General features: G+C 61.0%; 2 protein-coding genes across 3 annotated transcripts in view; both read right to left on the bottom strand.

Moving 5' to 3' along the window:
• FLNC (filamin C) overlaps nucleotides 1–24,892 on the bottom strand; it is an 85,559-nt gene that overhangs the window by 22,196 nt on the left and 38,471 nt on the right. For both annotated transcript variants that reach the window (XM_065839207.2, XM_071803568.1), the window contains exons 21-38: nucleotides 24,195–24,792; nucleotides 22,360–22,533; nucleotides 20,914–21,076; nucleotides 19,575–19,735; nucleotides 18,362–18,529; nucleotides 15,461–15,584; nucleotides 13,892–14,048; nucleotides 11,109–11,298; nucleotides 9,819–9,842; nucleotides 9,490–9,737; nucleotides 6,545–6,632; nucleotides 6,311–6,451; nucleotides 5,729–5,857; nucleotides 5,345–5,518; nucleotides 4,489–4,650; nucleotides 3,794–3,997; nucleotides 2,218–2,370; nucleotides 2,014–2,136 (exon numbers count right to left, since the gene is read on the bottom strand). In XM_065839207.2, coding sequence (XP_065695279.1) covers nucleotides 2,014–2,136; nucleotides 2,218–2,370; nucleotides 3,794–3,997; nucleotides 4,489–4,650; nucleotides 5,345–5,518; nucleotides 5,729–5,857; nucleotides 6,311–6,451; nucleotides 6,545–6,632; nucleotides 9,490–9,737; nucleotides 9,819–9,842; nucleotides 11,109–11,298; nucleotides 13,892–14,048; nucleotides 15,461–15,584; nucleotides 18,362–18,529; nucleotides 19,575–19,735; nucleotides 20,914–21,076; nucleotides 22,360–22,533; nucleotides 24,195–24,792 — 3,181 coding nt within the window. The remainder of the gene's footprint in view (nucleotides 1–2,013; nucleotides 2,137–2,217; nucleotides 2,371–3,793; nucleotides 3,998–4,488; nucleotides 4,651–5,344; nucleotides 5,519–5,728; nucleotides 5,858–6,310; nucleotides 6,452–6,544; nucleotides 6,633–9,489; nucleotides 9,738–9,818; nucleotides 9,843–11,108; nucleotides 11,299–13,891; nucleotides 14,049–15,460; nucleotides 15,585–18,361; nucleotides 18,530–19,574; nucleotides 19,736–20,913; nucleotides 21,077–22,359; nucleotides 22,534–24,194; nucleotides 24,793–24,892) is intronic.
• On the bottom strand, nucleotides 22–1,095 carry LOC136105579 (uncharacterized; the record flags this gene model as incomplete). The annotated part of the gene is made up of 1 exon (XM_065845200.2): nucleotides 22–1,095. A coding segment is annotated over one exon (1,023 nt), but the record flags the coding sequence as incomplete, so codon positions are not given.

Genomic DNA, 24,892 nt, shown 5'->3' with positions numbered 1-24,892 from the left:
AGGTGGAGATGATGATGGTGGTGGAGGTGGAGATGGTGGTGGAGGTGGAGATGGTGGTGAAGAAGGTGATGATCATGGAGATGGTGATGGAGGTAAAGGAGATGGCGATGGAGATAATGGAGATGGAGAGGTTGGTAGTGGTGGAGATGGTGGTGGAGACAGAGATGGTGATGGAAATGGAGATGATGATGGAAATGGAGATGATGATGGTGATGGTGGTGGAGATGGTGGTGCACACAGTGATGGAGATGGTGGTGGTGATGGAGATGGTGGTGGAAACGGTGGTGGAGAGGATGATGGTGGGTGGAGGTGGAGATGAAGATGGTGGTGGAGATGGAAATGGTGGTGAAGAAGGTGATGATCATGGAGATGGTGATGGAGGTAAAGGAGATGGCGATGGAGATAATGGAGATGGAGAGGTTGGTAGTGGTGGAGATGGTGGTGGAGACAGAGATGGTGATGGAAACAGAGATGATGATGGTGATGGTGGTGGAGATGGTGGTGCAGACAGTGATGGAGATGGTGGTGGAGACGGAGATGGTGGTGGTCATGGAGGTGGAGATGGTGATGGTCACGGAGATGGAGATAGAGATGAAGAGGATGATGATGATGGAAATGACGGAGGTAGAGATGGAGAGGATGATGGTGGTGGAGATGGTGGTGGACACAGGAATGGAGATGGTGGTGGAGATGGAGATAGTGATGGACACAGTGATGAGGATGAGGGTGGAGATGGTGGTGGAGATGGAGATAAAGATGGTGATGGAGATGATGGAGATGGAGACGATGATGGTGGTGGAGATGGAGATGTTGACGGTGATGGTGATGGAGATGATGGAGATGATGGAGATGATGGAGACGATGGAGATAGTAATGGTGATGGAAATGGTGGAGATGGTGATGGTGGGGGAGATGATGACGGAGATGGTGGTGCACACAGTGATGGAGATGGTGGTGGAGACAGAGATGGTGATGGAAATGGTGGTGGTCATGGAGATCGAGAGGGAGATGGAGATCGAGAGGGAGATGGAGATGGTCATGGAGATTAAGACAGTGATGGAGATGTGATGGTGATGGTGATGGTGATGGAGGTGGAGATGGAGATCATGATGTTGATGGAGATGACGGAGATGAAGTGGTGATGAAGATGGTGATGGTGACAGATAGTGACCGGGACAGTGACGGACATGGTGACAGTGATGGACATGGTGACAGTGATGGAGACGATGATGAGAGTGAGGGTACAGGGGGAGGGACATAGGCAGGGGGTGAGTGGGAAGATGGATTGATGGAGGGGGAGATGGACACATGGGTGGATGGACAGAGGGACGGACATTGGGATGGACATAGGGATGGAGAGGTGGGTGGACACAGGGTGGGATTCAGGGGTGGATGCAGGGATGGGTGGACATGTGGATGGACGCACGGACGGGCGCGTGGACGGATGCACCAGTGGACGGAGCCACACCCGGAGGGACGCATGGACGGACACGCGGACGGAGGCCACGGGCAGAGGTGGATGGACACGGGAATGGAGGCACAGACGGACGGACGGAGAGAGAGAGAGAGAGAGAGAAGGAAGAAGGAGGCAGAGATCAGAGCTTGGAGTGGCCAAGAGATGTCCCTGTCCCCAACCCTGAAGAGAAGGAGGAGGAGGAGGAAGAGGACCAGGAGGAGTAAGAGGAGGAGAAAGACCAGGAGGAAAGGGAGGATGAGGGACCAGGAGAAGGAGGAGGAGGAGGAGGAGGAGAAGGAGAAGGAGAAGGAGGAGGAGGAGGAGGAGGAGGAGGAGGAGGAGGAGGAGGAGGAGGAGGAGGAGGAGAAGGAGAAGGAGAAGGAGAAGGAGAAGGAGAAGGAGAAGGAGAAGGAGAAGGAGAAGGAGAAGGAGAAGGAGAAGGAGAAGGAGAAGGAGAAGGAGAAGGAGAAGGAGAAGGAGAAGGAGAAGGAGGGATCAGGAGGACCAGGAGAAGGAGAAGGAGGCCCAGGAGGAGGAGCACGAAGGCCACCCCCTACCTGGGATCTTGAGGTTGAGGTCGCAGGTGCTGCCGATGGTGGCGATGGAGGGCGCCTGGCGCCGGCGTGTGATGCTCTCCTTCATCCGGCCCTCGCCCGTCACCTTCACCGTGAAGGGGCTCCCTGGGGGGACACGGTCACCTCAGGACACGCTCACCCCCCAGGGGACCCGCCCGGCCCCGCCCCATGTGGCCCCACCCCCACCTGGGACGTGCTTGTCAGCAAATTTGATGTTGATGATGTAGTTGCCAGGCTCGGTGGGGCAGTAGGTGACCTTGCAGGTGCCGTCTTCCACATCCTCGCAGTTGATGTCCACCTTGCTGGGGCCCTCGATGGACAGGCCCAGCCCGCCATAGCCTGGGCAGCCATGGGCACACATTCAGAGGTGGTCCATGGCTGCTGTCCCCAGCCCAGCCACGGCCACCATGGTCATTGTATGACCACCAACCCACCCCAGCCCAGCCATGGCCACCATGGTCATTGTATGACCACCAACCCACCCCAGCCCAGCCACGGCCACCATGGTCATTGTATGACCACCAACCCACCCCCGCCCAGCCATGGCCACCATGGTCATTGTATGACCACCAACCCACCCCAGCCCAGCCACGGCCACCATGGTCATTGTATGACCACCAACCCACCCCAGCCCAGCCATGGCCACCATGGTCATTGTATGACCACCAACCCACCCCAGCCCAGCCATGGCCACCATGGTCATTGTATGACCACCAACCCACCCCAGCCCAGCCACGGCCACCATGCTCATTGTATGACCACCAACCCACCCCCGCCCAGCCATGGCCACCATGGTCATTGTATGACCACCAACCCACCCCAGCCCAGCCATGGCCATGCCAAGGCCGCTGTGGTCATTGCATGGCCACCAACTCATCCTGGTCATGGCCATGTCAAGGCCACCATGGTCATTGTACGGCCATGATGCAATCCCAGCCCAGCCATGGCCACATCAAGGCCACCACTACATCCTCATCATGGTTGTTGCGTGGGCACCATCCCATCACATCCTGGCTATGACCATTGTGTGGCCACCGTCCCGCCACGGTCATGTCAAGGTCACCATGGTGACTGTGTGGCCATCATCCTATCCTGGCCATGGCCATGTCAAGGTCACCATGGTGACTGTGTGGCCATCATCCTATCCTGGCCATGGCCATGTCAAGGTCACCATGGTGACTGTGTGGCCATCGTCCCATCCTGGCTATGGCTATAGCCAACATCTCATCCCAGACATGACCACAATCTCCATCCCATCTTGGCCATGGCCACCACAGCCATAACCATGGTCACCACCCCATCCTGGCCATGGCCACTATCTCCTCACAGACATGACCACAATATCCATCTCATCTTGGCCATGGCCACAACCATGGTCACCACTCCATGTGCTGGCCACAGCCATGGCATGACCTTGGCCACCATGTCATCTTTGCCATGGCCTGGGCACCACCATGGCCACTATCCAACCCCAGCCACGATCATGGTCATCATCCCTCCCTGGCCAAGGCCACGGCCACCATCTCATCCCAAACATGACTACAATCTCCATCCCACCTTGTCATGGCCACCATGGCCATAAACACATCCACCACCCAACCCCAGCCATGACCACAGTCACCATCTCATCCCAGCCATGACCATGGCCGCCACCCCACCCAGACCATGGTCATGGCCACCATCTCCTCCCAGCCACGACCACACCAGGGCCATGCCCACCCCATGTCCCCATCCCACCATGTCCCAGGGTTGCTGGTCTCACCGGCGCTGCGCGTGTCCACGATGAACTCGGCCACCTCGAAGGTGTGACCCTCCACCAGCCCCTTGCCCCAGACCTTCACCCGGCTGGCGTCCCCAATCTCCGACTGGCCCACCAGGATCTTGAAGGGGCTGTTGGTGACGTGCTGCCCGCTCTTCTTCACGCTCACCACGTGCTCGCCCACCTCCTTGGGCGTGAAGGAGATTCCTGGGGGGAAATCACCGTCAGCCACCTCCACCAGCCCATGGCCACCACCTCCAGCTCATGGCCACCAGGACCATCCCTGGCTACCACTTCCAGGCCTTTCCACCTCCACCAGCCCTGGTCACCTTCACCAGCCCATGGCCACCACCATCATTCATGGCCACCATCAGCCCCTGGTCACCTCCACCAGCCCCTGGCCACCTCCAGCATCCCATGACCCCCACATCCAGCCCTGGCCACCAGCAGCATCCCTGTCCACCACCAGCCCCTGACCATCGCCACCACCATCCCTAGCCACCTTCACTGTTCCATAGCCACCAGGCCCTGGTCACCCATTGCCATGGGTCCACCTACCCCTGTCATCTCCTGTCCCACACCCCGCTCAGTCCCAAGTCACCCCATGGACCCACCACCCCACACCCAATGTCCCGGTTCTCCTGCACCCAACGTCCTCCTGGCCCCACTGTGTCCCCGTGTTCCATGTCCCCACGCACCGATGTGGCGGTTGGGCAACCTCTTGAGCAGACATGGCTCCTCATTGCCCGAGGGCGCCCGGATGCTGGCGCTCAACAGGCTCAGGTCTGTCTCCGTGATCTTCAGCGAGACGTCCGTGGAGGTGCCCACGTTGAGTTGGGATGTCCTCATGGAGTCGTCCCCTGTGGAGATGCCATGGTTGGGGACAAGGGGGAGACAGATTGAGGTGGGGGACAGGTGGGGTGTCCAGGGTTGGGGTCTCCGTGGGTACGTGGAGAAGGCCCCCAGGGTCAGGGATGGATGGAGCTCCCCAGAGATGTCCTCAAGATCATGTGCAGGGCCCCCACAAGGTCCCCTGGGCCATGTGGTGAGGTCCTGGTGACCACACAGGGGTGGTCAAGGTCACATGATGGGGTCTTGGAGGCTGAGAATGGATGGGGTCCCCACAGCCACATGGTGGGGTTCTGGTGGCCACACAATGTTCCCATGGGCAAGGTCTCCACAGCCATGTCATGTTGTCCCCATGGTCCCACAAGGTCCCGTTGACCATGTGACAGGGTCCTGGTGGCCAGAGATGGGCAGGGACAGGGACACCATGGCTGTGTGATGGGTTTATGGTGGCCAGGCAGGGGTCCCCATGACCATGTAGGTGTCCCCATGGCCACGCAAGTGTCCCCATGACCACAGGTGTCCTCATAGCCATGTAGGTGTCTCCATGGCCATACAGGGGTCCCCATGGCCACGCAGGGGTCCCCATGGCCAGGACCATGTAGGGGTCCCACAGCCATGACCACACAGAGGTCCCCATGACCGTGACCACACAGCTGTCCCCATGACTGTGGTGGGATCCCTGAGACCCTGGATGTCCCATCTCACCGGTGATCTTGGCGGTGAAGGGGCTGCCCGGGATGTGTTTGTCATCGAAGCGGACGATGATGTTGTAGTCCCCGGGGGCGGTGGGCAGGTAGGACACAGTGCAGGTCCCGTCCTTGTTGTCCTGGCAGGTGATCTCTGCCTTGGAGGGACCTTCCACTGCCAACGAGAGGCCACCTGGGGGGCACAGGGTGGGTGTTAGGAGGTATTTGGGGTCTCCAATTCCTCTCCAACCACTGCTGGTGGCTTTGGAGGTCTCCAACACCCTCCTAGACCCTCCTGGTGGCTTTGGAGGTCTCCAACACCCTCTTGGACCCTCCTGGTGACTTTGGAGGTCTCCAAGGCCATCCCAGACCCCCTTGGTGACACTGGTGGCCACCAACTCACCCTCTCCGGCGTCCTTGGTGACGATGGTAAAGGTGCAGGGCTTGTTGACCATCCCGTGGCTCAGTCCTGGCCCGTAGGCGCTGACGTGCCGCGGGTTGATGGCATCGACGTAGAACTGGAGGGGACTCCCTGGGGACACAGGGTGGGGACAATGGTCAAGGACCCCATGGAGACACCCTACACTGCTGTCAGCCATGTCCACCAGCCCATGACCACCAGCCCATGACCACCATGACAAGCCCATGGCCACAACCTCCAGCCTACGGCCACCTCCACCAGACCATGGTCACCTCCACCAGGCCATGGTCACCTCCACTAGCCCTGGCCACCTCCACCAGCCCATGGCCACCATGACAAACCCATGGCCACCACCTTCACCAGCCTATGCCTACCTCCTCCATCCCTGGCCACCATCTTTAGCCCATGGCCACCATGACAAACCCATGGGCACCATCTCCTCCATCCCTGGCCACCACACCCACCATGGATCTACACAACCCATGGGTGCCCAACCAGGGCAAGGTGGCATCAGCCTTTTTCAACCCCCTCCCAGTGCCCCCCAGCTCCCCCCAGCGGCCTCACCGGGGATGTGGTTGCCGTCGTAGCGGATGTCCATCTCATGCAGCCCCTTCTCGGTGGGCGCATACCGCACCGTCACTGTCCCGTCCTTGTTGTCCGTGATGTTGGGTCGTGCTGTCTTCCCCGAGGGCATCCGGACCTCCCCTGGGGCCACCACGTCACTGGGGGCTGTCCTCACCCCACGGTGCCCCATGGGGTGGTCCGTGTCCCCTTCCCAACCAGGTCCCCACCCCCTACCTGTGATCTCGCCCTTCTGCACGGTGAAGGGGATGACCAGGTTGAAGGGCCGCAGGTTCTCAGTGGTGGCCGGCGGCTCCTCGGTGGCCTAAGGACATGGGGCAGGAGGGGGTGTAAGGACCACGGCACCTCGTGGTGGGCTCCCAGCCTTGTGGTGACCACCATGGCCCCAGCTCAGCCCCATGGTGACCATCATGGTTTTCCAGTCACATGGTGACCATCATGGTCATCTAACCCCATGGTGACCACCACAGCCTCCCAACCCCATGGTGTCCACCATAGCCCCAACTCAACCCCGTGGTGACCACCATGGCCCCAGCTCAGCCCCATGGTGACCGCCATGGTCTTCCAGTCACATGGTGACCATCATGGTCGTCTAACCCCATGGTGACCATCATGATCGTTTAACTCCACGGTGACCATCATGGTCCCATGGTGACCCTCACAGCCTCCCAACCCCATGGTGTCCACCATAGCCCCAACTCAGCCCCATGGTGACCATCATGGCCCCCTGATGCTTGGTCCACCAAGATCTCCCAACCCCACGGTTACCACCATGGTTTCTCAACTCCACAATGTCCGCCATAGCCCCAACCCCATGATGCCCATCACAGTCTCCCAGCCCCATGGCATCCACCACGGTCCAACCCCATGGTGTCCATCATGGTCTCCTCATTCCACAATGCCCATCATGGTCTCCCAACCACATGGTGTCTGTCCTGACCCCAACTCAGCCCCATGGTGACCACCATGGTCTCCAAACCTCACAATGTCCACCATAGCCCCAACCTTCTGCCCCATGATGCCCACCACAACCTCCCAACTCCATAGTGTCCACCCCAGCCCCAACGCAGCTCCACAGTGTCCACCATGGCCCCAGCTCTTTGCCTCTTGCTCCATCCTGGTCTCCTAACTCCACGGTGTCCACCCTGACCCCAACTCAGCCCCATGGTGCCCACCATGGTCTTCCAATCCCATGGTGCCCACCATGGCCCCAACCCTCTTCCTCTTGGTCCACCATGGCCTCCCAACCCCGTGGTGTCCACCATGGTCCACCCTTATGGGGTCCACCATGGTGTCCCCATTCCACAATGCCCATCATGGTCTCCCAACTTCATGGTGTCCACCTTGATCCCCATTCAGCCCCATGGTGCCAATCATGGTCTCTCTACCCCATGACGCCCATCATGGTCTCTCAACACCACGCTGTCCACCTCAATCCCAACTCAGCCCCATGGTGCCCACCATGGTCTCTCTACCCCATGATGCCCAGCATGGTTTCCCAATTCCATGGTGTCCACCCTGATCCCAACTCAGCCCCATGGAGCCCAGTGTGGTCTCCCAACTGTATGATGTCCACCATAGCCACAACCTCACAATGCCCATCGTGGTCTCCCAACACCATGGTGTCCACCCTGACTCCAACTCAGGCCCATGGTGCCCATCATGGTCTCCCAACTTCATGGTGTCTACCTCAATCCCAACTCAGCCCCATGGTGCCCATCATGCTCTCCCAACTTCATGGTGTCTACCTCAATCCCAACTCAGCCCCATGGTGCCCACCATGGTCTCCCAACTGTATGATGTCCACCATTGTCCCAACCCCATGGTGCCCACCATGATCTCCCAACTGTATGATGTTCACCATGGCCCAAATCCCATGGTGCCCACCATGATCTCTCAACCGTATGATGTCCACCATGGCCCCAATCCCATGGTGCCCACCATGGTCTCCCAACTGCATGATGTTCACCATGGCCCCAACCCCATGATGCCCATCATGGTCTCCTAACACCATGGCATTCACCCTAACTCCAACTCAGCCCCACGGTGCCCACCATGGTCTCTCTACCCCATGATGCCCATCATGGTCTCCCAACTTCATGGTGTCCACCTTGACCCCAACTCAGCCCCATGGTGCCCACCATGGTCTCCCAACCCCATGGTGTCCACCTTGACCCCAACTCAGCCCCATGGTGCCCACCATGGTCTCCCAACTGTACAATGTCCACCATGGCCCCAATCCCACGGCGACCACCACGGACTCCCAACCCCATGGTATTCACCCTGACTCCAACTCAGGCCCATGGTGTCCATCATGGCTTCCCAATGCCATGGTGTTCACCTTGATCCCAACTCAGCCCCATGGAGCCCACCATGGTCTCCCAATTGTATGATGTCCACCACGGCCCAAATCCCATGGTGCCCACCATGGTCTCCCAACTGCATGATGTTCACCATGGCCCCAACCCCATGATGCCCATCATGGTCTCCCAACTTCATGGTGTCCACCTTGACCCCAACTCAGCCCCATGGTGCCCACCATGGTCTCCCAACCCCATGGTGTCCACCCTGATCCCAACTCAGCCCCATGGTGCCCACCATGGTCTCCCAACTGTACAATGTCCACCATGGCCCCAATCCCACGGCGCCCACCATGGACTCCCAACCCCATGGTATTCACCCTGACTCCAACTCAGGCCCATGGTGCCCATCATGGCTTCCCAATGCCATGGTGTTCACCTTGATCCCAACTCAGCCCCATGGAGCCCACCATGGTCTCCCAACTGTATGACGTTCACCATGGCCCAAATCCCATGGTGCCCACCATGGTCTCCCAACTGCATGATGTTCACCATGGCCCCAACCCCATGATGCCCATCATGGTCTCCCAACTTCATGGTGTCCACCTTGACCCCAACTCAGCCCCATGGTGCCCACCATGGTCTCCCAACCCCATGGTGTCCACCCTGATCCCAACTCAGCCCCATGGTGCCCACCATGGTCTCCCAACTGTATGATGTCCACCATGGCCCCAATCCCACGGCGCCCACCACGGACTCCCAACCCCATGGTATTCACCCTGACTCCAACTCAGCCCCATGGCACCAACCACGATCTCCCAACCCTCCACCCCTCGGACCCCCTTTGCCCCCCGCACCCACCATGACGTGGAAGGGGCTGTTGGGCACGTGCTCCCCGCCGAAGCGGATGGTGATGACGTATTTCCCGGGCTCGGGCGCCGTGTAGTAGATGTCGAAGGTGCCGTCGTGGTTCTCCACCACGTCCACGTCCAGCTCGGCGCCGTCGGGGGTGGACACCTTGCAGGTCACCTTGCCCTGCCCGGCCGCCTTGGCGTCCACCGTGATCACCGTCTGCTCCCCGATCTGGATGGTGGGGCCCAGGCAGGCGCCTTGCGGGGGGACACACACGTGGTTATGGGGACCCACCAGCCCTGCTGGTGTCACCGCGGCGTCCCCCCGGTGTCACTTACCCGGCCCGTGGCCTCCGATGGACACTGGAAGAGATGGGACAGGGGGTCAGATGGGGGATGTGGAGGGTGGTGGGTGGTTGTGGGAGGGGAGGTAATGTGGGGCAGGGGAGGACCCTGTGGGGCAGCATCATGCTATGGGGCAGGGGATGATGTTGTGGGGAAGGGGAGGATGCTGTGGGGCAGTGTGGGGCAGGGGGGATGCTGTGGAGCAAGGGAGGATGCTATGGGGCAGTGTGGGGCAGGGGGGATGCTCTAGGGCAGGGGAGGATGCTGTGGGTCAGAGTAGGGCAATAGTCAGTGTGGGGCAGAAATGGGGCAGGGAGGATGCTGTGGGGCAGGGAGCATGCTATGGGTTGGTGTGGGGCAGGGAGGATGCTATGGATGAGGCTGTGGGTTGGTGTGGGGCAGGCTGTGGGGCAGGGAAGATGCTATGGGTTGCTGTGGGTCACTGTGGGGCAGGGAGGATGCTACAGATGAGGCTGTGAGTTGGTGTGGGTCAGGCTGTGGGGCAGGGAGGATGCTGTGGGTCAGGCTGTGGGTCAGTGTAGGGCAGGGAGGTTGCTGTGGGTCGGGCTGTGGGTCGGTGTGGGTCAGGCTGTGGGGCAAGGAGGACGCTGTGGGTCGGGCTGTGGGTCGGTGTGGAGTGGGGAGGACGCTGTGGGTCGGTGTGGGTCGGTGTGGGGCAGGGAGGACGCTGTGGGTCGGTGTGGGTCAGGGAGGATGCTGTGGGTCGGGCTGTGGGTCGGTGTGGGTCAGGCTGTGGGGCAAGGAGGACGCTGTGGGTCGGGCTGTGGGTCGGTGTGGAGTGGGGAGGACGCTGTGGGTCGGTGTGGGTCGGTGTGGGGCAGGGAGGACGCTGTGGGTCGGTGTGGGTCAGGGAGGATGCTGTGGGTCGGGCTGTGGGTCGGTGTGGGTCAGGCTGTGGGGCAAGGAGGACGCTGTGGGTCGGGCTGTGGGTCGGTGCGGAGCGGGGAGGACGCTGTGAGTCAGTGTGGGTCGGTGTGGGGCAGGGAGGACGCTGTGGGTTGGACTGTGGGTTGGTGTGGGTCAGGCTGTGGGGCAGGGAGGACGCCGTGGGTCAGTGTGGGTGGGTGTGGGGCAGGGAGGACGCTGTGGGTTGGACTGTGGGCTGGTGTGGGTCAGGCTGTGGGGTATGGAGGACGCTGTGGGTCGGTGTGGGTCAGTGTGGGGCAGGGAGGACGCCGTGGGTCAGACTGTGGGTTGCTGTGGGTCAGTGTGGGGCAGGGAGGACGCCGTGGGTCAGCGTGGGTGGGTGTGGGGCAGCCCCACCTGTGACCAGGCACTTGCTGGCGTCGCCGGCGGGCACGGCCGTGGCTCGGAAGGGCGACGCGGGGATCTCGTCGCCGCCGTACTTGACCGTGATGGTGTAGCGCCCGGGCAGCGCGGGCACGTAGGTCACGGCGTACGTGCCGTCCCCGTTGTCCCGGATCGCGGCCTTGGTGGGCTGGCCCTCGGGGTCCTGGGGACGGGGGCAGACACGGGGGGCTCAGAGACCCCGTACTTGGGGGGCACAGAGATCTGGGGCTCAGCGCCCCATTACGTGAGTGCCAAGACTGTCTATGGGGCTCGGGATCCCATGGTGGACGGACAGAGCACATGGGAGGTCAGCACCCCATTACTTGGGGGGCAGGAGAATATATGGGGCTCAGCACTCCATTAAATGGGGGATCAGGCAACACGTGGGGCTCAGCACCCCATTACATGGGTGCCAAGACTGTCTATGGGGCTCAGCACCCCATTACTTGGGGGGCACAGAGCAACATACAGGGTCAGCATCCCATGGCGTGGGGTCAGGGACACATGTGGGACTCAGCACCCCATTACTTGGGGGACAGGGCAACACGTGGGGCTCAGCGCCCCATTACAGGGGTGCCAAGACTGTCTATGGGGCTCAGGACCCCATGGTGGGGAGACAGAGCACATGGGGGGTCAGCATCCCATTACTTGGGGGGCAGGAGAATATATGGGGCTCAGCACTCCATTAAATGGGGGATCAGGTAACACGTGGGGCTCAGCACCCCGCGACATGGGTGCCAAGACTGTCTATGGAGCTCAGGACCCTACAGTGGGGAGACAGAGCACATGGGAGGTCAGCATCCCATTACTTGGAGGGCAGGAGAATATATGGGGCTCAGCACCACATTAAATGGGGGATCAGGCAACATGTGGGGCTCAGCGCCCCATTACATGGGTGCGAAGACTGTCTATGGGGCTCAGCACCCCATTACTTGGGGGGCACAGAGCAACATACAGGGTCAGCATCCCATGGCGTGGGGTCAGGGACACATGTGGGACTCAGCAGCCCATTACTTGGGGGGCAGGGCAACACGTGGGGCTCAGTGCCCCATTACATGGGTGCCAAGACTGTCTGTGGGGCTCAGGACCCCATTGTGGGGAGACAGAGCACATGGGGGGTCAGTGCCCCATTACTTGGGGGACAGGGTAACACATGGGGCTCAGCACCCCATTACATGGGTACGAACACTGTCTATGGGGCTCAGGACCCTATGGTGGGGAGACAGAGCACATGGGAGGTCAGCACCCCATTACTTGGGGGGCAGGAGAATATATGGGGCTCAGCACTACATTAAATGGGGGATCAGGCAACACGTGGGGCTCAGCGCCCCATTACATGGGTGCCAAGACTGTCTATGGGGCTCAGCACCCCATTACTTGGGGGGCACAGAGCAACATACAGGGTCAGCATCCCATGGCGTGGGGTCAGGGACACATGTGGGACTCAGCACCCCATTACTTGGGGGGCAGAGCACATGTGGGGTCAGTGCCCCATTGAATGGGTGCCAACACTGTCTATGGGGTTCAGGACCCTACAGTGGGGAGACAGAGCACATGGGGGGTCAGCATTCCATTACTTGGGGAGCACAACAATATATGGGGCTCAGCACCCCATTACTTGGGGGGCAGGACAATATATGGGGCTCAGCATCCCATGGTGGAGCACAGAGCACATGTGGCGTCAGCGCCCCATTACATAGGGGCATGACAATATATGGGGCTCAGCACCCCATTACTTGGGGGACAGGGCAACACATGGGGCTCAGCACCCCATTACATGGGTGCCAAGACTGTCTATGGGGCTCAGCATCCCATGGTGGAGCACAGAGCACATGGGGGGTCAGTGCCCCATTACATGGGGGGCATGACAATATATGGGGCTCAGCACCCCATTACTTGGGGACAGCACAATATATGGGGCTCAGCACCCCATTACTTGAAGGGCAGGACAATATACAGGGCTCAGCACCCCATTACTTGGGGACAGGACAATATATGGGGCCAGCACCCCATTGCTTGAAGGGCAGGACAACATATGGGGCCAGCACCCCATTACTTGGGGGCAGGACAACATATGGGGCTCAGCACCCCATTACTTGAAGGGCAGGACAACATATGGGGCTCAGCACCCCATTACTTGGAGACAGGACAATATATGGGGCCAGCACCCCATTACTTGAAGGGCACGACAACATATGGGGCTCAGCACCCCATTACTTGGGGACAGGACAATATATGGGGCCAGCACCCCATTGCTTGAAGGGCAGGACAACATATGGGGCCAGCACCCCATTACTTGGGGACAGCACAATATATGGGGCTCAGCACCCCATTACTTGAAGGGCAGGACAACATATGGGGCTCAGCACCCCATTACTTGGGGGCAGGACAACATATGGGGCTCAGCACCCCATTACTTGGGGGCAGGACAACATATGGGGCTCAGCACCCCATTACTTGGGGGCAGGACAACATATGGGGCTCAGCACCCCATTACTTGAAGGGCAGGACAATATATGGGGCTCAGCACCCCATTACTTGGGGACAGCACAATATATGGGGCCAGCACCCCATTACTTGAAGGGCAGGACAATATACAGGGCTCAGCACCCCATTACTTGGGGACAGGGCAACATGTGGGGCTCAACATGTTCACTGACCCCCAACCCACCCACGCCCATTCCCCACCCCAGCTGCCCCCCAGCCCTATGGCGCGTCCCCCAGCCCCACGGCCGCCCCACGGCCGCCCCACAGACCAGGATCTGGACGGTGAGCAGCCCCTGGCCGGCGTCGCGGGCGTCGATGGTGAACTCCACGGGCAGGCTGGCCGGGATCCCCGCCCCCGCCAGCCCCGGCCCGCTGGCTCGGACCTTGCTGGCGTCGTGGGACGGCAGCACCTTGACCTTGAACGGGCTGCGGGGACACGGGGCACGGGGTCAGGGGGGTCACGGGGGGGCGGGGAGGTCACACAGGGTCGGTGGGGACACACGGGGTCATTGGGGGACACACGGGATTGGGGGGGTTACATGGGGTCGGGGGGGGACACACAGGGTCAGTGGGGGACACACAGGGCCATTGGGGGTCACATGGGATTGGGGGGGTCATATGGGGTCGGGGGGGGACACACAGGGTCAGTGGGGGTCACATGGGATGGGGGGGTCATATGGGGTCAGGGAGGTCACACAGGGTCAGTGGGGGACACACAGGGTCATTGGGGGTCACATGGGATGGGGGGGGTCATATGGGGTCAGGGAGGTCACACAGGGTCAGTGGGGGACACACAGGGTCATTGGAGGTCACATGGGATTGGGGGGGTCACATGGGATTGGGGGGTCATATGGGGTCGGGGGGGACACACGGGGTCATTGGGGGTCACATGGGATTGGGGGGGTCACATGGGGTCAGGGGGCTCACACGGGGTTACATGGGGTCATTGGGGGACACATGGGATTCGGGGGTTACACGGGGTCAGTGGGGGACACATGGGGTCATTGGGGGTCACATGGGATGGGGGCATCACACAGGGTCAGGGAGGTCACACAGGGTCGGGGGGGACACACGGGGTCATTGGGGGTCACATGGGATGGGGTGTCACATGGGGTCAGGGAGGGACACACAGGGTCATTGGGGGTCACATGGGATGGTGGGAGTCACACGGGGTCAGGGAGGTCACACGGGGTCACATGGGGTCAGGGAGGTTACATGGGGTCAGTGGGGGACACACAGGGTCATTGGGGGACACATGGGATTCGGGGGTCACACGGGGTCAGGGAGGTCACACAGGGTCAGTGGGGGACACACAGGGTCATTGGAGGTCACATGGGATGGGGGGGTCACATGGGGTCAGGGAGGTCACACAGGGTCAGGGGGTCACACAGGGGTCAGCAGGGCCAAATGGGGGTCACACAGGGTCACATGGGGGCCAGGGGGGTCACACAGGGTTAGTGAGGGACACGTGGGTTCAGGGGGGGTCACATAGGGTCATGGGGGTCACACGGGGTCATTGAGGGACACACAGGGTCATTGGGGGACACACAGGGCCAGGGGGTCACATGGGGTCATTGAGGGACACACAGGGTTGGGGGGCTCACATGGGTCAGGGGTCATGGGGGTCGCACAGGGATCACATGGGGTCACACGAGGTCATGGAGGTCACCCAGGGTCAGGGGGTTCACACGGGATCACATGGGGGTTGGGGGGTCACCCGGGGGTCAGGGGGTCATTGGTGTCACACAGGGATCACAGAGGGTCACACGGGGTCACATGGGGGTCAAAGGGGTCACACGGGGTGACAGGACCCCCGTGTTGTCCCCAGGGGTCATCACCTGCGCGGCACCTCCTGGTCGGCGAACTTGACGTTGATGGTGTAGGGCCCGTCGGTGGCCGGGGTGTAGGTGACCTTGTGGGTCCCATCCCCGTTGTCACGGACGTCAACCGGCTCGGCCAGACCTGGGGGACAGGGGACACGTGGGGCTGGGGACACGGCGGGGAGAGCACCCTATGGGGCGGGACACCCTATGGGGCAGGACACCCTACGGAGTAGGTTGTTCATCTCCACAAACAACCATGGAGTAGAGGATCCATGGGGCAGGACATCCTGTGGGACAGGGCACCCTATGGAGTGGGGGATCTATGGGGTAGGACACCCTACAGAGTAGAGAACCCACGAGGTTGGACACCCTATGGACAGGGGATCTATGGGGCAGGTCACCCTATGGGGCAGGACATCCATGGGCTTGGACACCCTATGGACAGGAGATCCATGGGGCAGGACATCCATGGGGCAGGTCACCCTATGGGGTAGGTTATCCATGGGGTTGGATGCCCTACAGAGAGGACATCTATGGGGCGGGACATCCTATGGATTAGAGGTTCCATGGGGCAGGACATCCTATGGCACAGGACACCCTATGGGGCAGGACACCCCATGGGGTATGTGATCCATGGGGCAGGACACCCCTGGGCAAGGCAACCCCATGGGTTGGAGCACGTCATGGAGGAGCCCATGGGACAGGGCGCCTCTTGGAGCGGGACAATCCATGGGGCAGGACAAGCCATGGGGCAGGACAAGCCATGGGGCAGGACAATCCGTGGGGCAGGACAAGCCATGGGGCAGGACAATCCGTGGGGCAGGACAAGCCATGGGGTAGGACACCCCATGGAGCAGAGCATCCCATGGAGAAGGACACCTCATGGATGGGGCTCCCTATGGAGGAGGACACCCCATGGAGGGGGACAGGACACCCCATGGATGGGGACGGGACACCCCATGGAGCAAAGCACGCATGGAAGAGGGCACCTCCATGGGACACAGCACCCCATGGGACAGGACACCCCACTGAGGGGGACATCTCATAGGACAGGACACCCTGTGGGACAGGACATCCTAAGGAGGAGGACATCCCATGAAAGGGAACATGGCACCCCATGGATGGGCCACCCTATGGGACAGGACACCCCGTGGAAGAGGACACCCTATGGAGCGGGGACGTCCCATGGAGCAGGACACCCCATAGAGGAGGACAGGACACCCCATGGAGGAGGAGACCTCATGGAGGGGGACATCCATGGGACATGGTGCCCCATGGGACAGGACACACTGTAGGACAGGGAAGCCCATGGAGGAGAACACCCCATGGAGAGGGACAGGGCACCCCATGGAATGGGACACCCCATGGAGCAGAGCATCCCATGGAGCAGAGCACCCCATGGAGGAGGAGACCCCATGGGGGACATTCCATGGATGGGGCACCCCCTGGAACAGGACGTCCCATGGAGGAGAACACCCTATGGACTAGGACGCCCCATGGAGTAGGATATCTGTGGGACAGGACACCCTATGGAGCAGAACATCACATGGAGAAGGACACCCCATGGAGGGAGACACCCCCTGAATGGAGACAGTGCACCCCATGGATGGAGCACCCTATGGGACAGGACACCCCATGGAGGAGGACACCCTATGGAGCAGAACATCCCACGGATGGGGCACCCTGTGGAGCAGGACACCCCATGGAGCAAAGCATCCATGGAGCACAACACCCCATGGAGGGGGACATCTATGGGACAGGACAGCGTATGGAGGGGGACACCCCATGGAGCAGAACATCCCATGGAGCAGAGCACCCCCTAGAGGAGGACACCCAGTGGAGCAGAACATCCCATGGAGGAGGACAACCCATTGGGGACATCTATGGGATAGGACACCGTATGGAGGAGGACACCCCATGGAGCAGAACATCCCATGGAGGGGGACATCTATGGGACAGGACACCTCATGGAGGAGGACATCCCACGGATGGGGCACCCTGTGGAGCAGGACACCCCATGGAGCAGAACATCCCATGGAGCAGAGCACCCCCTAGAGGAGGACACCCAGTGGAGCAGAACATCCCATGGAAGAGGACAACCCGTGGGGGACATCTATGGGATAGGACACCGTATGGAGGGGGACACCCCATGGAGCAGAACATCCCATGGAGGAGGACACCCCATGGGGGACATCTATGGGATAGGACACCGTATGGAGGAGGACACCCCATGGAGTAGAACATCCCATGGAGGGGGACATCTTTGGGACAGGACACCCCATGGAGGAGGACACCCTATGGAGGAGGACATCCCATGGATGGGGCACCCTGTGGAGCAGGACACCCCATGGAGCAGAACATCCCATGGAGCAGAGCACCCCCTAGAGGAGGACACCCAGTGGAGCAGAACATCCCATGGAGGAGGACATCTATGGGATAGGACACCGTATGGAGGGGGACACCCCATGGAGCAGAACATCCCATGGAGGAGGACACCCCGTGGGGGACATTCCATGGGACAGGACACCCCATGGAGCGGGACACCCCATGGAGCAGAACGTCCCATGGAGCAGAGCACCCCCTAGAGGAGGACACCCCATGGAGCAGAACATCCCATGGAAGAGGACAACCCGTGGGGGACATTCCATGGGACAGGACACCCCATGGAGCGGGACACCCCATGGAGCAGAACGTCCCATGGAGCAGAGCACACCCTAGAGGAGGACACCCCATGGAGCAGAACATCCCATGGAGGAGGACACCCCATGGGGGACATTCCATGGGACAGGACACCCCATGGAGCAGAACATCCCATGGAGAACACCCCGTGGGACAGGACACCACATGGACAGAGCACCATGGAGCAGGACACCCCCCAGGAGAGCCCTCCCCTCCGCACCGCGTGTCCCCGCGTACCGGAGGGTCCCAGCAGCGTCACCTCCAGGGGCGCCAGCCCTGCCCCACTGCAGTCCACCGTGAAGGTCTGGGCCACCCGTGCCCGCACACTGGGGCCCAGTCCTGGCCCCGAGCACTTCACCTTGCTGGGGTCCACCACGTCCTTCACCGGCACCCGGAACGGGCTCCCTGCGGGGACAGGGGTCAACGTGGATGTGGGGACACCATGGCCGTGGGGTCAGCAGGAGATGGCATCAATATGGCCATGGGGTCATCACGGCCATGGGGTCAGCATGGAGATGGCATCGATGTGGACATGGGGTCATCATGGCCATGGGGTCAGCAGGGGATGGCATCAATGTGGACATGGGGTCAGCATGGAGATGGCATCAGTGTGGCCAGGGGGTCAACATGGTCATCATGGACATGGGGACAAGGTGGGCGTTGGATGAACGTGTCCATGAGATCAATGTGGACATGCAGTCAACAGGGGTATGGGGACATCAAGGCCATGGGGTCAACATGGGTATGGGGACACCAAGGCCATGGTGTCATTGTGGCCATGGGGTCAATGTGGTCATGGGGTCAACCTCAGCATGGGGTGAACATAGACATGGGGTCAACATGGATATAGGGACATTACAGCCATGGAGTCAACATGGACATGGCATCAATGTGGCCATGGGGTCAACATGGTCATGGGGTCAATGTCAGCATGGGGGGAATGTAGACATGGGGTCAACATGGGCTGGGGGTCAATGTGGGCAGGGGATGGCAAGGGGACAAGGTCAATGTGGGCATGGGGACAGCATGTCCATGGGGTCACATGGCCATGGGGTCAACATGGACATAGAGACATTGTGGCCATGGGGTCAGTATGTCCATGGGGTCAATGTAGACACAAGGACAGTGTGGCCATGGGGTCAATGCGGGCATTGGGTGAACATGGACGTGGGGTCAGTGTGTCCATGAAGTCAACGTGGACACAAGGACAGTGCGGCCATGGGGTCAACATGTCCATGGGATCAACATGGGGTCACCATGGCTATGGGGTCAATGTGGGCATGGGGCCACCCAAGCCATGGCCATGGGGCCACCACAGCCATAGGGTCACCACCACCCTCCTCCAACCACCAGCACCCGGGAACCCACCTCCAACCCCAGCCACCCTGGTGGGTCCCACACCCCCCTTGTCCCCCCGGTCCCCTCCAGCCCCCTCCTTGTCCCCCCGTACCGGGGATGGGGTGTCCCCCGAAGGTGATGTTGACATCATAGTCTCCAGCAGTGAAGGGGATGTACTCCACCGTGCAGCTCCCGTCCTTGTTGTCCTTGCACGACATCTTGGCCTCCGAGGGACCCTCGATGGCCAGGCCCAGCCCCCCGGTGCCCGCACCCCTGGGGGGACACAGGACCAATCAGGGACACTGCTGAGGTGGCATCTCCATGGCGGTGGGATAAATGGAGGTGCCACCTCCATGGTGAGCAGATGAACGTGCCACCTCCATGGTGAGGAGATGGAGGTGCCACCTCCATGGTAGGGAGCTGAAGATGGCACCCTCATGGCAAAGGGATGGAGATGTCACCTCCGTGGTAGGGAGATGGAGGTGTCACCATGCTGGTGGCAGGGAAGTGAAGGTGGTACCTTGATGTCAGGGGGTGGAGATGCCATGTGGGAGTGGCATGAGATGGAAGGTGCCACACGCATGGCAGGGGGACACAGATGCCACCTTGGTGGAAGGAGGACAGAGGTGGCACCACCAATGGAAGAGCATGGAGGAGGCACCTCCATGGTATGTGATGGAGGTGGTGGTTGGCGACATGGGATAGGGGTGGTTGGTGGCAGGAGATGGCCGCAGTGCCAGGGGACAGAGGTGGTGGTTGGTGACATGGGACGGAGGTGGCAGTTGGTGGTTGGTGTCGGGAGGTGGTAGTTGGTGTCAGGAGGTGATGGTTGGTGACATGGGATGGAGGTGGTTGGTGTCAGGAGGTGATGGTTGGTGACATGGGATGGAGGTGGTTGGTGACATGGGATGGAGGTGGTTGGTGACATGGGATGGAGGTGGCTGATGGGAGGAGATGGTGGTTGATGAAGTGGAATGGAGGTGGTTGGTGACATGGGATGGAGGTGGCTGATGGGAGGAGATGGTGGTTGGTGACAGGGGGTGGAGGTGGTTGGTGACGTGGGATGGAGGTGGTTGGTGACATGGTATGGAGGTGGCTGATGGGAGGAGATGGTGATTGGTGACATGGGATGGAGGTGGTTGGTGACATGGTATGGAGGTGGCTGATGGGAGGAGATGGTGATTGGTGACGTGGGATGGAGGTGGTTGGTGACGTGGGATGGAGGTGGTTGGTGACATGGGATGGAGGTGGTGGTTGGTGACGTGGGATGGAGGTGGCTGATGGGAGGAGATGGTGGTTGATGACGTGGGATGGAGGTGGTGGATGGGAGGTGGTGGTGGTTGACATGGGATGGAGGCAATGGATGGGAGGTGGTGGTGGTTGGGGTCCAGATGTGTCAGTTGTTGTCAGTTGGTGTAGTTGGTGGCCTTTGGTGGCCATGCAGTCCCCACCTGGTCTCCACGGTGAAGCGGTTGGCCTTGCCCACCAGGCCGCCCTCCAGGCCGGGTCCGTGCGCCCGCACGCGTGTGGGGTCACAGCCCTCGGCCACGGCCACGCGGAACGGGCTCTTGGGGACGGCCACCTCGGCGTAGGTCACCTCCACGCGGTGCACGCCTGGGGACACGGGGACACGGCCTCAGGGGGCTGGGGGGTCTAGGGGAGGGGGTGCTGGGGGAATCTCAGGGGGTTTTGGGGTCTCTGGTTGGAGTTTGGGGACACCTCAGGGGGTTCAGGAGCCCCTGGCTGAGGCTGGGGGAAGGCTGGGGTCATTGGTTGGGGTTTTGGGGGGGTATCTCAAGGAGTTTGGTTGGGGGTCCCTGGTTGGGGTTGGGGGGAGGCTGGGGTCACTGGTTGGGGTTTTGGGGGGATCTCAAGGGGTTTGGTTGGTGGTCCCTGGTTGGGGTTTTCAGGGGGGTCTCAAGGAGCATGAGGGTCCCTAGATGGGGTTTGAAGGGATCTCAGGGGGTTCATGGATCCTTGATTGGGCTTTTGGGGGTTCTTAAGGGGTTTGAGGGTTCCTGGTTGGGCTTGGGGGGCATCTCAGGGGGTTTGGGGTTACTTGGTGGTGTTTTGGGGGAGTCTCAAGGGTTTTGGAAGTCCTTGGTTGAGATTTTGGGGCATGTCAGGGGGCTTGGGGGTCCCTGGCTGGGCTTTGGGGGATTTCAAGAGGTTTTGGGGTCCCTAGTTGTGGTTTTGGGGGAATCTCAAGGGGTCTGAGGATCCCTTTGGGTGGGTTTTGAGGGACCTCAGAGGGTTCAAGGGTCTTTGGTTGGGGTTTTAGAGGATGTTGGGGGGTTGGGGGTCTCTGGTTGGGGTTTTGGGGGGATCTCAAGGGGTTCGAGGGTCCCTGGGCAGGGTTTTTGGGGCATCTCAGGAGGTCTAGGGATCCCTTGATGGGGTTTTGGGGCATCCTTTGGTGATGTTTTTGGGGATGTCAGGAGTTTGGGGGTCTCTGGTTGGGGTTTTGGGGGTCCCTGGGTGGGGTTTTAGGGGATCTCAAGGGGCTTGAGTTGGTCCCTGGTTGGGGTTCGAGAACATGTCAGGGGTTTGAGGGTTCCTGGTTGGGGTTTTGGGGAGGATCTCAGAGGTTTTGAGGATCCCTTGCGGGGGTTTGGGGTTCCTTGGTGGGTTTTGGGAGTCCCTGGCTGGGTTTTGGGGGGGGTCTGAAGGGTTTTGGGGGCCCCTGGTCATGGTGATCAGGGGAGTCCCCACTGGGAGGTATTTTGGGGTGTCCCTCTCTGGGGTACAAGGAACATCTGCCCAAGACATGATGTCCCTGGGGGTGTTGGAGTCCCTGGTGGTTCCCAGTGTCCCCTGGGGGCGTTGTGGTCCATGGGTGGGTGTTGGGGTCCCCAGGGAAGTTTTGGGGGCCCCGGGGGGGTGTTGGGGTCCCTCACCATCCTCATACGGTGTGTACTCCACCCGGTAGGTGCCGTCGCCGTGGTCGGTGATGTAGGTGTCGGTGGTGGCCCCCGAGGGGTTGACCACGCGTGCGGCCACGTGGGGTCCCCCGGTCTTGGTGAGCGCCCGGGCGTCCACGGTGAAGTCGGTGGCCACCTCACGCAGGACCCCTGTGGGGCAGGACCTCAGCACCCACCATGGGGGTCCTGACCTCCCACCCCACCCCAAACCCACCACCCAGTGGGTGCCCAAGGAAGGAGGTGACCAGGGATGGGGTGGCCATGGGGAGGAGAAGCTCATGGAGATGCCCATGGGGATGGAGTGCCCATGGTGGTGCTCATGGGGAGAAGATGCCCATGGTGGTGTCCATGGGGAGGAGATGCCCATGGAGAGGAGGTGGCCATGCGGAGAAGGTGACCATGGGGAGAAGGTGGCCATGGGGAGGAAGTGGCCATGGAGGTGGCCATGCAAGGGAGAGGTGCTCATGGGAAAGAGATGTCCATGGGGACACCAATGGGGAGGAGATGCCCATGGGGAGGAGGAGAAGCCCATGGAGGCGCCCACAAGGAGAAGAGGCCCATGGTGGTGTCCATGGGAAGGAGATGCCCATGAGGAGGAGGTGGGCGTGGAAGAAGGTGGTCGTGGGGAGAAGTAGATTGTGGGGCGAAGCTGATTGTGGGGGGAAGGTGGTCGTGGGATGGGACACCCATGAGGAGAAGATGGCAATGTGGAGAAGGTGGCCATGGGGGTGTCCATCCAAGGGAGAGGTGCTCATGGGAAGGAGATGGCCATGGGGACACCAATGGGGAGGAGAAGCCCATGGAGATGCCCACAGGGATGGGATGCCTATAGGGAGAAGATGCCTATGGTGGTGTCCATGGGGAGAAGGTGCCCATGGGGAGGAGAAGCCCATGGAGATGTTCATGGGGAGAAGATGCCCATAGTGGTGTCCATGGGGAGGAGGTGTCCATGGGGAAGAAGTGGCCACAGTAGTTTCCATAGAGAGGAGATGGCCATGGGGAGGAGGTGGTCATGGGGAGGAGGTGGCTATGGAGGTGTCCATGTAAGGGAGAGGTGCTCATGGGAAGGAGATGTCCATGGGGACACCAATGGGGAGGAGATGCCTATGGAGATGCTCACGGGGAGGAGGTGGACATAGGGATGGAATGCCCATGGGGAGGAGGAGGCCATGGGGAGGAGGAGGCCATGGGGATGGGATGCCTATGGGGAGAAGATGCTCATGGGGAGGAGATGCCCATGGTGGTGTCCATGGGGAGAGGGTGCCCATGGGGAGAAAGTGCCCATAGTGGTGTTAATGGGAAGAAGGTGCCCATGGGGAGGAGAAGCCCATGGAGATGCTCATGGGGAGAAGATGCCCATGATGGTGGCCATGGGGAGGAGCTGTCCATAGGGAGGAGGTGGCCATGGGGCTGTCCATGCAAGGGAGAGGTGGCCATGAGGAAGAGATGTCCATGGTGGTGTCTCTGGGGAGGAGAAGCCTATGGGGAGGAGGTGGCCATGGGGATGGGATGCCCAAGGGGAGGAAGTGGCCATGGGGAGGAGGTGGCCATGGGGACGGGATGCCCAAGGGGAGGAGGTGGCCATGGGGAGGAGGTGGCCATGGGGAGGAGGTGGCCATGGCGCTGTCCATAGGGAGAAGATGCCCATGGGGAGGAGGTGGTCATGGGGAGGAGGTGGCCATGGGGATGGGATCCCCAAGGGGAAGAGGAGCCCATGGAGATCCCCACAGGGACGAGATGCCCACGGGGAGAAGACACCCATGGTGGTGCTCCCAGGCCGGTAGAACGCCCCATATTCACCCCACTCTCACCTCTTGGCTCCACTCCTTTCCCGTAGACCTTGACCCCGCTGGTGTCCACAGCCGGGTCCACGGTGACACGCACGGGACACTTGGGGACGGGGTGGCCGCCATACTTGATGGTGATGGTGTAGGCTCCGGCGCACGCCGGCGTGTAGGTGATGGCGTAGGTGCCGTCGCGGTTGTTCTGGATCAGCACCTCCGCCTTCACCCCGGCCTCCGAGATGATCTCGATGGTCAGCTCGGCGTCCCCGGCTTGGGAACAGTCCACCATGAAGGTGGCCACCTCGCCGGCCTTGCCGCCCTCCAGCCCCGGCCCGCTGGCCGTGACCTTGCTGGGGTCGAACACCGGGGTGACCTTGGCCTTGAAGGGGGAGCCGGGGATGTGGCGCTCGGCGAAGAGGATGTTGATGTTGTAGTCGCCGGGGGCGGTGGGCAGGTAGGTGACGGCGCAGGAGCCGTCGCCATTGTCCTGGCACTCGATGGTGGCCTCGCAGGGACCCTCCACCGTCAGACCCAGGCCCCCCGTCCCCGCGCCCTTCGTGTCGATGGTGAATGGAGCCGGGACCCCCACGCGGCCGCCCTGAAGCCCAGGGCCCATGGCCACCACCTGCGGGGACATGGGGGTCACCGGGGGACATGGACACGGGGGACAGGGGTAGATGTGCCAGAACACACCTGGGGGACACGGGGGTCACAGAAGGGGACAT

The sequence above is a fragment of the Patagioenas fasciata genome, chromosome 1 (assembly GCF_037038585.1).
Source record: "Patagioenas fasciata isolate bPatFas1 chromosome 1, bPatFas1.hap1, whole genome shotgun sequence".
Lineage (NCBI taxonomy): Eukaryota > Metazoa > Chordata > Aves > Columbiformes > Columbidae > Patagioenas > Patagioenas fasciata.
This window is presented reverse-complemented; position numbering and strand designations above follow the sequence as displayed.